At 42.7% G+C, this 15,107-nt stretch overlaps 1 protein-coding gene and 1 non-coding gene across 22 annotated transcripts in view; one reads left to right on the plus strand and one right to left on the minus strand.

Annotated features, from left to right (window-relative positions):
- Positions 1-13,289, minus strand: part of ZNF333 (zinc finger protein 333) — a 29,250-nt gene extending 15,961 nt beyond the window's left edge. For 4 of the 21 annotated variants that reach the window (XM_069590762.1, XM_069590752.1, XM_069590754.1 and 1 more), the window contains exons 1-4: positions 13,049-13,279; positions 7,239-7,282; positions 6,079-6,202; positions 5,013-5,111 (exon numbers count right to left, since the gene is read on the minus strand). In XM_069590762.1, the coding sequence (XP_069446863.1) occupies positions 5,013-5,111; positions 6,079-6,202; positions 7,239-7,241 (226 nt within the window). In that variant the 5' untranslated portion in view covers positions 7,242-7,282; positions 13,049-13,279. Of the gene's footprint in view, positions 1-5,012; positions 5,115-6,078; positions 6,203-7,238; positions 7,283-13,048 lie in introns of all 21 variants that reach the window. The other 17 variants (XM_069590768.1, XM_069590763.1, XM_069590765.1 and 14 more) reach the window with 11 other exon arrangements.
- Positions 8,737-8,809, plus strand: TRNAG-CCC (transfer RNA glycine (anticodon CCC)). The gene has a single exon. It is a non-coding gene; the product is annotated as a tRNA-Gly (tRNA).
- Positions 13,290-15,107: the final 1,818 nt, after the last annotated feature.

Below are 15,107 nucleotides of genomic sequence, written 5' to 3' on the forward strand. Positions count from 1 at the left end.
GTAGAGCTGGGCAGTGACGGGATGAGGCGGAAACCAGAGGCTTTTCCTGGTAAAAGAATTCATGGAGACTTTTTTAATATTTATTTATTTTTGGCTGTGCTAGGTCTTTACTGTGGCCCATGGGATCTTCACTGCAGCATGAGGGATCTTTCGCTGCCGTGCATGCACCTCTCTAGTTGTGGTCCACAGGCAGCTCAAGGGCTCTCCAGGTGTAGCACTGGGGCTTAGTTGCCCCTCGCTATGTGGGATCTCAGTTCCCTGACCATGTATGGAGCCCATGTCCCATACACTGGAACGTGGATTCTTAACCACTGGACTACCAAGGAAGTCCCCTCCACGGAGATTTAGACTGATATTGCCAGAAAGTGTGTTATCAGAGAAACAAGATGTAATCAAACAAGAAATATATATAGAAATGTTCAATATAAAGATGAACCTGGTATACCCCAATACAAAATAAAAAGTTTGAAGAAGAAAAAAAAATTTTTTTTTTAAAGACAAACTTGTGACTTCCCTGGTGGTCCATTGGTTAAGGCTCCACAATCCCAATGCAGGGGACCTGGGTTCAATCCCAGGTCAGAGAACTAAGATCCCATATGCCACTGCAAGTAAAGACCCTTTGTGCTGCAACTAAGACCTGCCACCATAATAAATAAATAAATAAATATTTTCAAATTTAAAAAAAAGAACTAAACAAAAAGTGTGTGTATGACATGCAGAAATCAGAATCCTCACCCACCACTGGGGGAAAGGTAAATTAGTGTCCTTAATCTCAAAAGAGGGCAACAAAGGATCAGAGGTTGGATGGCATCACCAAAACAATAGACATGGACTTAGGCAAACTCAGGGATATCGTGAATGACAGGGAAGCCTGGCGTGCTACAGTCCATTCGGTCACAAAGAGTTGGACATGACTTGGCAACTGAACAAGAACAACAAATCTCAAAAGCAGTTTGACTGAATTGAAGCTGTGATCAAAAATCTCCCAAAAAACAAAAGCCCATGACCAGATGGTTTCACAGGAGAATTCTATCAAACATTTAGAGAAGAGATAATGCTTGTCCTTCTAAAACTCTTTCAAAAAACTGCAGAGGAAGGAACATTTCCAAACTCATTCTATGAGGTGACCATCACTCTGATACCAAAACCAGACAAAAACAACACACAAAAAAAGAAAACTACAGGCCAATGTCACCGATGAATATAGATGCAAAAACCCTCAACAAAATTTTAGCAAACGGAATTCAGGAACACACCATAAAGACAAACTTGTGACTTCCCTGGTCAAGTTGGGTTTATTCCAGGAATGCAAGGATTCTTCAATATACACAAATCAATCAATGTGATATACTGTATTAACAAATTGAAAGATAAAACCATATTATCATCTCAATAGATGCAAAAAAAGCCTTTGACAAAATTCAGCACCAATTTATGATTAAAACTCTTCAAAACATGGGCATAGAAGGAACTTACCTCAACATAGTAAAGGTCATATATGATAAGCCTACAGCAAACATTATTCTCAATGGTGAAAAACTGAAAGCATTCCCCCTAAGATCAGGAACAAGAAAAGGGTGTCCACTTTCATCACTATTATTCAACACAGTTCTGGAAGTCCTAGCTACAGCAATCAGAAAAGAAAAAGAAATGAGGAATCCAGATCAGAAAAGAAGTAAAGCTCTCACTGTTTGCAGATGACATGATAATGTACATGGAAAACCCTAAAGATAGTGTCAGAAAATTACTAGAGCTAGTCAGTGAATTTAGCAAAGTTGGAAGATATAAAATCAATATACAGAAATCACTTGCATTTCTATATACTAACAATGAAAAATCAGAAAGAGAAATTAAGGAATCAATCTCATTCACCATTGCAACAAAAAGAATTAAAAATCTAGGAATAAACTTACCTAAGGAAACAGAAGAACTGTACAAAGAAAATTATAAGACACTAATGAAAGAAATCAAAGACAACATAAATAGATGGAGAGATATTCTATGTTCCTGGGTAGGAAGAATCAATATTATAAAAATGACTAGACTACCACATGCAATCTACAGATTCAATGCGATCCCTATCAAACTACCAATGGCCTTTTTCACAGAACTAGAACAAAAAAATTTCACAATTCATACGGAAACACAAAAGACCCCAAGCAGCCAAAGCAGTCTTGAGAAAGAAGAATGGAGCTGGAGAAATCAACCTTCCTGGCTTCAGATTATACTACAAAGCTACAGTCATCAAGACAGTATGGTATTGGCACAAAAACAGAAATATAGACCAATGGAACAAGATAGAAAGCCCAGAAATAAACCCATGCACTTATGGGTACCTTATTTTTGACAAAGGAGGCAAGAATACACAATGGGGAAAAGACAGACTCTTCGATAAACGGTTCTCGGAAAACTGGACAGCTACGTGTAAAAGAATGAAATTAGAACACTTCCTAACACTATACACAAAGATTAAACTCAAAATGGACTAAAGACCTAAGTAAGATCAGAAATTATAAAACTCTTAGAGGAAAACATAGACAGAACACTCTCTGACATAAAGCAAGATCTTCTATGACCCACCTCCGAGAGTAACGGAAATAAAAACAAGAGTAAACAAGTGGGACTTGATTAAATGTAAAAGCTTTTGCACAGCAAAGGAAACTATAAGCAAGGTGAAAAGACAACCCTCAGAATGGGGAAAATAATAGCAAATGGAAGAACTGACCAAGAGTTAATTTCCAAAATATATAAGCAGTTCATATAATTCAATGCCAGAAAAACAAACAATCCAATCAAAAAGTGGGAAAAAGACCTAAACAGACATTTCTCCAAAGAAGACATACAGATGGCTAACAAACACATGAAAAGATGCTCAACACTGCTCATTATTAGAGAAATGCAAACCAAACCACAATGAGATATCACCTCACACCAGGCAGAATGGCCATCAAAAAGTCTACAAACAATAAATGCTGGAGAGGGTGTGGAGAAAAGGGAACACCCTTGCACTGTTGGTGGGAATGTAAATTGATACAGACACTATGAAAGACAATATGGAGATTCCTTAAAAACTAAGAATAAAACCACCATATGACACAATAATCCCGCTCCTAGGCATATACCCTGAGGAAACCAAAATCGAAAAAGACACATGCATCCCACTGTTCATTGCAGCACTGTTTACAATAGCTAGAACATAAAGCAACCTAGATGTCCGTTCACAGATGAATGGATAAAGAAATTATGGTACATATACACAATGGAATATTACTCAGCCATAAAAAGGAACTCATTTGAGTCAGTTCTGATGAGGTGGATGGACCTAGAATCTATTATACAGAGTGAAGTAGGTCAGAAAGAGAAAGAGAAATATCGTATTCTAACGCACATATACAGAATCTAGAAAAACAGTACTGAAGAATTTATTTACAGGGCAGCAACGGAGAAACAGACATAGAGAACAGACTTATGGAGATGGGGAGAGGGGAGGAGAGGGTGAGATGCATGGAAAGAGTAACATGGAAACTTACATTACCACCTGTAAAATAGATAGCAAACAGGAATTTACTGTATGTCTCAGGAAACTCAAACAGGGGCTCTGTATCAACCTGGAGGGATGGGTTGGGGAGGGAGATGGGAGGGAGGTTCAAAAGGGAGGGGATATATGTATACCTATGGCTGATTCATGTTGAGGTTTGACAGAAAACAACAAAATTCTGTAAAGCAATTATCCTTCAATTAAAAAAAAAATTAAAAAGAAAAAAAAAATGTTTTAAAAGCAATTTGGCAGTTCCTCAGAAAGTTTAACAAAATGACCCAGCAATTCCACACCTAAGTGGAATTCTCACACTCAAGGGAAACGAAAACACATCCACAAAACTTCTTGCTCACAAGTGTTCAGAGTGGCACTACTCACAGCCACCAAAAATGAAAACAAACATCCCCCACCTGATGAATGGATCAACAGAACGTGGTCCTTCCACAAGGAGGACTGCCATTCGGCCTTAAAAAGCAATGAAGCCTCTCATGCTATGACATGAAGGAGCCTCAGAAAACATGATGCTGAGTGAAAGAAGACAGATATGGATGTATGAGTCCATCTGTGTGAAATGTCCAGGACAGGCAAATCCAGAGACAGAAGGTGGATTAGCAGTTGCTGGGGGCTGCGGGAGGAGGGATGGGAAGTGACCGCTAATCAGTAAAGGGTTTCTTTTTGAGGTGATGGAAGTGTTCCAGAGCTGGATAGTGGTGATGGTTGCACAACTTTGTGAATATACTAAAAACCTGTGAACTGCACACTTTAAAAGGGTGAAGTTTACAGTGTGTGAATATCTCAATTTAAAAAAAAAAAAGACAAGTTGATTTGCAGGGCAGGAATAGAGACACAGACATAGACAACAGACTTGTGTACACAGCGGGGGAAGGAGAGGGTGGGACGAATTGAGAGAGGAGCACTGAAACATATACATCACGTATGCAAAACGGATAGCAAGTGGGAAGTTGCTGTGTAACACACGGAGCTCAACCAGTGCTCTGACAACCTAGAGTGGTGGCATGGGGTCGGTGGGGTGGGAGGGAGCTTCAGGAGAGAGCAGATGTGTGTATACTTGTGGCTGATTTGCCTTGTGGAATAGCAGAAGCCAACACAACACTAAAGCAATTATCCTCTGATTTTAAAAACAGTATACACTTTAAAAAAAAACCTTAAAAAATAGAAATTGAAACAGATCTTTTTTTCAACTCTTTTAATTTATTTATTTTTAATTGGAGGATAACGGCTTTACAACGTTGTACTGGTTTCTGCCATACATCAACGTGAATCTGAAACCAACAATTAGAGGAGAGTTAGAAAGCGAAAAAAGGAAGAGGTAGAGGAACTCACCCCAAACAGTCTTATTTCCCCTCAGAATAAAGAATCTTACAAATACTCTCAAACTGACACTTCCCAGCAGCACCCACCCCTCAACCCTAGTCTGGGTGGGTCACGACACCCTATGCCCCCGGGAACTTACCCACACCCGTGGCATAGAGAACACCGTGCTCTGCTGCTTTCAGCTCTTCTCTTGACTCCACCTGGGAGACAAGACTGGCTTTGCATGGTGGAGTCCCTGCTGCTGGAGAAGGACATATGGGCCAAGGGAGGAAAGGCTTGCAGAGGAAAATAAATGCTTCCCCAGCCTGCCCACTCTCCACCTGAGCCTTAGCTCCTGAAGCCAAGCAAGTAGGCGGGGACCTAAGCAATCACATTCAATTTTTTTTTTAATGAATTCAATGAGGTTCCTTTACAAGGGCCCAAACCACAAACACTCTCCTCTCTGCCCTTCCGAACTGAGGTTCTCAAAGTTCCAAGGCCAAACTCAAGGAGACCCATGCAGGTCCTGACCATGGAGAAAGTATTAGTCGCTCAGTCATGTCCAACTCGTTGCAACCGCTATGAACTGTAGCCCGCTAGGCTCCTCTGTAGTTCCTCTGTCCGTGGAATTCTCCAGGCAAGAATACTGGAGTGGGTAGCCATTCCCTCCTCCAGAGGATCTTCCTGACCCAGTGACCGACCCTGAGTCTCCCGCAATGCAGGCAGATTCTTTACCATCTGAGCCACCAGGAAGCCCTGACTATAGAGAGAATGAAGTCCACTCGGTGCATGCAGCTGTTATCCTGTGAAAGCCCATGAATGAAGAACCTTATGAAACCCACACCGCATCACTGTGGCCATATGGCAGGCACTTAAAGGGCATTTGCAGGGCTTCCCCGCCTACCAATGCAGGAGACGTGGTGAGTTCAGTGTCGGGTCCAGGAAGACCGCTCATGCTGTGGGGCCACTAACCCCATGCACCACAACTACTGAGCCAGTGGTCTGGACCCAGGGAGCCGCAACTACTGAAGCCTGCGCGTCTCAGAGCTTGTACTCCACAATAAGAGAAGTCGCTGCAGTGAGAAACCCACGCACCACAACCAGAGTAGGTCCCTCTCGCCCCAAGTAAAGAAAGACCCAGCACAGCCATAAATAAATAAATAATTTAAAAAGAAAAAAAAAAGAGCCTCTGCATACAGGAAGAACCAGAGTAGCGAAAGCCTTACCCCTGGCCGCCGGGGTCCTGCAGTTGTCCTGCAGCACGTGTCTGCACAGGTTCCTCCCAGCATCGTCCAGCAACGTCCACTCCTGGATCAGCTCCATCGCCACATCCTCTAAGGTGACTGATTCCTAAGGCAGCGCATGTATTGCGGCTCAGCAAGGACCACCCCCACCATTCTACAGAATGAGGGTTTATCCCTTGGGGAAGGCAGACCCAATGCGAGAATATTCAGTGTTCTCTGCAAAGCTGGGCTCAGCAAACCTGGCCTGCCTCCTGTTTGTCTAAATAAAGTTTTATTGGCACATGGCCACACCCATCTGTTCATCTCTGTGGTTGTCACTGTGCTACTAGGGCAAAACTGAAGAGTTGCTGGGACAGAGCTCATATGGCGTACCCAACCAAAAATAATTACTTTCTTTTAACATTTGGACAAATCTGACAGTATAAGCGTTGGCTCTCTGCTGCTGCACTATCCAGTGATGACAGAGCCTGTTCTTCTCAGCTTTACTGAGGTTTTCCTGAACTCCTTATTCAAGGCATCAGAAGTTTGAGCTTGCTCTTTTCATTTTCATGAAGTCCCTAGGATGAGTCATTGTTTTATCCCTGTTAAAACTGGACTTCCATTGCATCTGGGAAACGTGATGGCCTTTTAATCTCGGAATTCTCTAGAACAGCACTGACTGGTAAAGCTCTCTGTCATGAATGGAATGTTCTATGCCTGCACTTTCCAAAAAAAGGCAGCCACTGCACGTGTGGCTCCTGAGCACTTGAGAAATGTGGTTTGGTAACTGAGAAGCTAAGGTTTAAATTTTGTTGGATTTTAATTAACCTTAATTTTTAGAGCCACGTGTGTTTTCGGTAGGTCTCACAAGCGATGGCAGGGATGGCCGTGGAGGAGTTCTGTGGCTGCCAGCTCAATCTGAGCCCCCTCACTGCCATTAGACTCCGGAATTAGGTACCAAACCCCAGGATTGCTTTGGGAACCCTCCATCCAAGCCAGTTCCCTCTGGAACTGCAGGTCATGCACTGAAAGAAGCTAAAACGTCCCGGGGATGGGCCTAAAGGTGCTCCACACTTCCCTCCCCTTCCCGAGAGAGCAGACAGGGCCCCCAGTACAAGATTATCCCACCCCTACAACCATCCAGACTCAACCTTCCCCCTCACCATGATACCAGCGCCAGGGTATAAAGTTTCAGTGTGTGTCCTTCCTGCAATAAGAAAGACGGAGGTAAGAGGAGAAACGAGAGGAAGCAGAACACCAAGCAGGGCTTTGGCCCGGGTGATTAATTCCCTTTCTGTGGACCATGAGCAGGGCGCCAAGCCAAACAGCCAAATTACTCAGAAATTTACTTCAATACGCAACATATTGGGCCCCTCATCATCTTTCACACCACAGGCCCTGACCATTTCTACTGACTCCTCTCACGTAACAAAAGGACCACCTCTCCTCTTTGTTGTTGTTGTGCGGTCACTAAGTTGTGTCCGACTCTCTGCAGCACCATGGACTGTAGCCCACCAGGCTGCTCTTGTCCATGCGATTTCCCAAGCAAGAATACTGGAGTGCGTTACCATTTCCTTCGAACTTGAGTCTCCTGCATTAGCAGGCAGATTCTTTACCACTGAGCCACCTGGGAAGCTCCCTTAAAACACCTCAAGGGACTCCCCTGATAGTCTGGTAATTAAGACTTCGCCTTTCAATGCAGGGGGTTCGAGTTCTATCCCTGGTAAGGCAGCTAAGATCCCACATGCCTCATGGCCAAGAAACCAAAACAGAACAGAAACATCATTTTAACAGATTAAATTATTATAAAAAGTCCACATCAACAACAACAAAAAATTTTTTAACAAAAAAACCTCTAACACTTTCTACTTTTCCTCCATTACCCTTATCGAGTTGGGATTTTTATATGTATTTGTTTATGTGAGTTTGCCTCTCTCTCCAGCAATAACGTAAATCCTCCAAGTACAGAACTGTGTCCTTAAAATTAAAAGACGCCTGCTCCTTGAAAGAAAAGCTGTTACAAACCTAGACAGTGACCTAAAAAGCACAGAAACCACTTTGCTGACAAAGGTCCGTGCAGTCAAAGCTACGGTTTTTCCAGTAGTCATGTACAGATGTGAGAGTGGGACCATAAAGAAGGCTGAGTGCCAAAGAATGGATGCTTTCAAGCTGTGGTGTTGTAGAAGACTCTTGAGAATCCCTTGGACAGCAAAGAGATCAAACCAGTCAATCCTAAAAAAATTCAACTCTGAATAATCATTTGAAGGACTGATACTGACGCTGATGCTCTAATACTTTGGCCACCTGATGTGAAGACCTGACTCACTGGAAAAGACCCTGATCCTGGGGAAGATTGAGGGCAGGAGGAGAAGGGGGTGACAGAGAATGAGATGATGGATGGTATCACTGACTCAATGGACATGAGTTTGAACTAACTCCGGGATATGGTGAAGGACAGGGAAGCCTGGGGTGCTGCAGTGCACGGGCTCACAAAGAGTCGGTCACGACTTAGTGGCTAAACAACAACCACCACTTTCTTCAGGACTCCAAATCCTGCCACCAGCACAGCACTTGATGCGTACTTTACATATCAGAGGTTGGCAAACTTTTTCTATAGATGGCTCGATAGTAAATAGCTTAGGATTTGTGGGCCACAGGACTTCCCTGGTGGTCCAGTGGCTAAGACTCTGCACTCCCAATGCAGGGGGCCCAGGTTTGATCCCTGGACAGGGAACTATATCCTACATGCCACAACTAAGAGTTCACATGGTGGGCTTCCCTGGGGGCTCATGGTAAAGAATACACCTGCCAATGCAGGAGACACGGGTTCGATCCGTGATCAGGGAAGATCCCACTTGGCTCACAGCAACTAAGCCTGTGCACCACAACTACTGAGCCTATGCGCTGGAGCCTGGGAACTGCAACTACTAAGCCCACGTGCTACAACTCTGAAGCTCACATGCCTAGAGCCTGTGCTCTGCAACAAGAGAAGCCACCACAATGAGAAGCCCATGCACCACAACTAGAGAGTAGCCCCTACTTGCCACAACTAGAGGAAAGTCTGTGCAGCAACAAAGACCCGGCACAGTTAAAAATAATACATAAATAATGAAATTAGGAAATTGAGGGAAAAAAGTCTGTGAGCCACATGTATGGCAACTATTTAATTGTGACTGTAGCACAGAAACAGCCATAGGGAGCATGTAAACATATGTGTTCCAGTGAGTGAATGAGTGAGTCACTCAGTCATGTCCAACTCTTTGTGACCCCATGGACTGTAGCTTGCCAGGCTCCTCTGTCCATGGAATTCTCCAGGCAAGAATATTGTGTTTTATCGTGTTCAAATAAAACTTTATTAATAGAAACTAGCACTGGAGCAGTTTTGGCCCACAGGTCACAGTTTGCCAACCCCTACTCTGTATCATGGGCTTCCCTGGTGGTTCAGATGGTAAAGAATCTGCGGGAGACCCGGGTTCAAAACCTGAGTTGGCAAGATCCCCTGGAGAAGGGAATGGCAACCCACTCCAGTATTCTTGCCTGAAGAATTCCATGGACAGAGGAGCCTGCCGGGCCCCAGTCCATGGGGTCACAAAGAGTCAGACACAACTGAGCGGCTAACTTATACACTTACTCTATATCATGTGGTAGAGAGAAAACATCAAACACCAAATACTCTAATTCTACCTCCTACACATCTTAAACATGCCAGCCTTTCCAATTTCACCATCATCACCAAACCCCAACTTTTTCAGCTCCAAAATCATCTGAGTTCTGAACTTACAAAAGCTTCTATACATGTGGACTCTGCATTCATCCTTATCCATCCTAAATTCCATGCTGAATCCAGAAGCTAGTGTTTTGTTTAAATCATCAACAAAATCATATTACTCCGTATTTAAAACTCTGATTCAATGGCTTCCAAATGGCCTTAGAACAAGGTCCAAAGCTTACCATGATCTTCCATGCCCTCCCTCCTCTCCACTCAACACTTTCACTCCACACTTGGCTTTCTGTCTTAACTTTCTCCATCTTTTCTCAGCTCCTGGAACACACCAGGCTTTGTACTGCCTGAGAGATTATGCTTCTGTGGTTCTTTCAAATCTCCTCCCTACTCTGATTCCACAGCCTCTTTGTCTAGCTATATACAACGCATCTTTCAGGTTCAAACGTTTGTCCGTTTTAAGATACTTTTCCTGACTTTCTTAAGTTCCCCTGATTTGTGTTTTCTATTGGTTTGGCCAAAAAGTTCAAATGGAATTTTGTGTAACATCTTACAGGTGTGTCAACTACAATTGGCACTTGTCAAGGGCATCAGCCATCTGCCTCTCCTGGGACTGTATCCTGTGATGCTGCTGGGGCTGCCACTGACTTTTGACATGCCCTGAAGAGAGTTCAGGGTGGAGAATACATGAGGCAATATGCCTCAGGAAAACTGGTGGGACAGGTCTTCAGATAGATATTTTTAGGAACTGGTTTTATGAACCCAATCTTTTCATCTCCTCATATCTAGTAAAGCACTAACTCCCTTCATGGTGACAACAGCGCCTCATGACTAGCAGAAAACTTTCTGTAAAGTAAGTACCTGGTTGCACTGAACTCTCCCTTCACCAAAATCTTATATATTGACCTTCCTCCCCTACCTCTTGGGAACAGTTTCTCAGAACTATCTGAGGTGCTACCTCCTGGGCTGCAGTCCTCAATTTTCCCCCAAATAAAACAACGCACAACTCTCAAGTTGTGCAATTTTTCACATTATGCAATATTTTTAAGTCGCCACACACATCACCCTTATTGTTAATTTAAAATCTACCTTCCCAGCTAGACTAAAACCTCCACGGGGCAAGTGCTAAATCTATTTGGGTCACATTGTTTCCCCTGTTCAGGGTCCAGTTCATCGGCCCCCCTCCAATGAAAATGTGCCCAAAAAATCAACTCAAGAATAAATCAGTATAGCTAAATTAAAAAGGCACATGCCTACATACACACACACACAAACCCACCACTACCACCACCACAAAAATAAAAATTATTTTAAATGCCTGATATAAAATCACACCACCAAATCTCAGGTATCTTTAAGAAACATTGATTCTTTCTAAAAAAACACAGTGGGACATGAATTCTCTGAAAAGAAATACCTCACTCATTAAATCAAAATCTGACATTTAATTCTCCTCCAGAATTAATTTCTTCCTCATTTCTTATTAGAAGTGAGTCTTAAATGCAAATCAAAACCACAATGAGGTACCATCTCATGCAGGTCAGAAAGACTGCCATCTACAAACAAAAGTCTACAAATAATAAATGCTGGAGAGGGTGTGGAGAAAACAGAACTCTGTTACACTGTTGGTGGGAATGCAAACTAGTACAGCCACTATGGAGAACAGTGTGGATTCTCTAAAAAACTGAAAATAGAACTGCCATACAACCCAGCAACCCCACTGCTGGGCATACACACCAAGGAAACTAGAATTGAAAGAGACACGTGTACTCCAATGTTCATCGCAGCACTGTTTACAATAGCCAGGACATGGAAGCAACCTAGATGTCCATCAGCAGATGAATGGATAAGAAAGCTATGGTACATATACAAAATGGATTATCCATTAAAAAAAAATGCATTTGAGTCAGTTCTAATGAGGTGGATGAAACTGGAGCCTATTATACAGAGTGAAGTAAGTCAGAAAGAAAAACACCAATACAGTATATTAAAACATATATATGGAATTTAGAAAGATGGTAACGATGATGCTATGTGTAAGACATCAAAAGAGACATGGACATAAAGAACAGACTTTAGGACTTTGTGGGAGAATACGAGGGTGGGATGATTTGAGAGAATGGCATTGAAACATATATATTACCATATGTGAAACAGATGACCAGTCCAAGTTCAATGCATGAAACAGGGCACTCAAAACTGGTGCACTGGGACAACCCAGAGGGATGGGATGGGGAGGGAAGTGGGGGGGGGGGAGATTGGGGACAGGGGACACGTGTACACCTGTGGCTGATTCATGTCAATGTAGGGCAGTATTGTAAAGTGATTAGCCTCCATTTAAAACAAATTGATTTTAAAAAAGAAGTGAGTCTTAACCTATTATTTAAAAAAGACATTCAATTCACTGCCAACTCAACTTCAGTTCACAGTACTAACAAACCTTATGTTCTTTTTCCTGGCATCGCAAGTTTTGAAGCCTTCTGCTGATTTACAGGCTGGAGCCAACTTGAAAAGAACTAAATAACCTTACTTTTCATTGATGTTAGTAAGACTTGTGACATAAGTGAAAAATAGCTTTTATTAAGACTCCCTTCCTTTGCAGTAAGTAAAACTGATACAAAGTAAAAGTCACAAATTTAAAGCGCTTTTGAAGGAAAGAAGGAAGGAGAAAGAAAACCAAAGGGAAAAGAAAACTAACAGGTCCTAAGCTAAAGAACTGCAAATTATCAGTTGCAAAAAAAAAAAAAAAAAAATCATCTAATTCATCCTTCGATAGGAAGTACATTCCATTTTTCAAATCCACATGCCAAGTCACTCAAACGAATTTGCACAGGTAGATTCAGCCCTAAATTTCCTTGGGCAGAGCTGGATAATCTGAAACGCAATATGCAACAAAACGTGATTTATTAATTAAAAAATTCTCCTGCATAAATGAGATACAGTAGGCCTACAAATCCGGAAGGACAAGTGAATGCTGGAGCCAGCTGGTGCACCACTCCTTCGCTGCGGGACCTGGACTATACTTCGTGATTTCCCGCGCAATAAGTGGATGACAGTCCTGTCTCCCCAAACAAGGAGTACCTGAGCGCGACAGACGGGAGAGGGGAAGCTCAGCTGCACAGCCAAGCTATGCGGTTGCCGACCCAGCCCCAGGCGGACCGCGGGGAGGAAGTCCCTTGGCCAGCTAGTCAGTTCTAGACTCTGAGACCCCTCCCCGCTCCCGCCGAGCATTCCCGAGGGGATGGGCCGCACCTGCAGACTGGCCGGAGACACTCCCACCGCAAGGCGCCGCGCGGTCCAGCACAGCCACCTCCGTCCGCGGCCGCAGTGCACTTCCGCTTCCGGTGTCAGGGCCCCCAGCAGCGGAAGTGGCCGAGGCACTGGCTCTCAGGGCCAAAGGAGCTGCGGACTGTGGCGGGGAGCTTAACTCCTCTTTTATGACCTTGGAGGAGAAATTCTAGTTTCTTTCCCCCGGTTGGGGGCAAGGTTAAGCTCTGGGGTGGGGTCTGACCGGACCTAGAGGGTGGAGTTAGGGGCGGGGCGTATGCCACATGGTCCGGGCTAGTTGTTATTGTTGTTTGTTTAGTTGCTAAGTCGTGTCCGACTCTGTGACCCCATGGACTGCAGCGCGCCAGGCTTCTCAGTCCTTCACTGTTTTCCAGAGTTTGCACAAATCCATGTCCCAGTCGGTGATGCTATCTAACCATTTCATCCTCTGCCGGCCCTCCTTCTTCTTTTGCCCTCAGTCTTTTCCAGCATCGGGGTCTTTTTCCAATGAGTCGGCTCTTCGAATCCGGTGGCCAAAGTATTGACGTTTCAGCAGCAGTCCTTCCAATGACTATTCTGGGATGAGCTTAAGCCTGTGGAGTGGGGATTGGGGCGGGACCTAGGCTTGGTGGGTGGGGCGGCGCTTCGCTGGCACTTTGGGATGCTCAGTGTTTGACTTTCCTCTCCCCCTTCCTTCCGCCCCCCTCCCCTCGCCTGCCCCGCCCTGCCTTTCTCCTTTGTGTTTGGTTTGGTTTGGGGGTTTGGGGGGTTTTGTTGTTTTCTTTTTGGCTTTCTTAGAAGAGAATAGAGTTTTTTAGAGCGGGAGAGGATGTAAGAAGGGAGAGCCGACCTTTTTCGCTGGATAGTAGCCAGTTGTTTGGGGTTGGGTTTTTTTTATGTTTTGATGCTTTATACACAGGAATGATATATTTACAAACTAGTCAGTTGCAACATTAGCCTGTAAAATCAAAAACATTTCTTAATAGGTCTCAAAGGGAAAGGGAACTTTATAATGACACGCTTTCACATTAACCAGTATGACAAATCATAAGAAACTTAACACCATGTTCAAAGTAAAATATACAGAACAAGCATTTTGAAGTCAGCTATTGTGTTTAACTCACAATTAATACTATGTGTACACGTCTCATTATTTCCTCCCAGGTTATCAACCAATGAAGAAAATATTCCTTTGATGCAGAACCACGAACGCATATTTGTTTTTTAGTTGAGCAAGTTTTATTAAGTCTCATCACTAGAATTTGGTATCTAAATGAAACATATATTTGCCTTTTTTTCCCTCCACATTACAAAAGAAAAACAGACTGAAAAAAACTTGTGAATAAAAACCCAAACTATGTATTATAATCACTTAATACCTGTTTTGAATTGTATCATTTCTTCCAAAGCAATTTTGGCTTACTAGCAAAAATCATTTATTGTTTTTTTAACTTTTTTATTGATCTGTAACATATACGTAGAAAATTGCTTTGCAGTGTACCTACAGAAACATACAGGAATACACAGAAATCGACATAGCTCAAAGAATTTTCACAAAGTGAACACACTCAGAATGTTCCCTCATGTCTGTTTCATTTACTGTCTTCTTCCTCAAAGGAAAATCACTATCCTGATTTCTACTACTGTAGGTTGGTTTTGTCTAATTTATTATTTTATATAAATAAACACACTGTATAAATTCTTTTTTCTTTGATTTCTTTGGCTCAACATCATGTTTGTAAACTTTGTTCATGTTATTGCACGTTGAATAAATAATTCCATACAGTGCAATGTGGTGAAGTCATTAAAGTTTAAGTGGTATATAGGTTACAGTAGCTAATCAAAATATGTCAGTGTTATGAGTTAACTACACAACAACATCTTTATTTTAATCCCCTGGTGTTTATCTATTCCCAAATTTAATCTGCACCATCTGATTTTATTGCCTAGAATTATTTGCATGAAAAAAATATTTTTTTAACAAGTAAAATCAAATTTTGTTAGTGCCATAAACATATTTCTTTCCCCTAACGAGTAAATGATT

This window comes from Ovis canadensis, chromosome 5 (genome assembly GCF_042477335.2).
Source record: "Ovis canadensis isolate MfBH-ARS-UI-01 breed Bighorn chromosome 5, ARS-UI_OviCan_v2, whole genome shotgun sequence".
In the NCBI taxonomy this organism is placed as follows: Eukaryota; Metazoa; Chordata; class Mammalia; order Artiodactyla; family Bovidae; genus Ovis; species Ovis canadensis.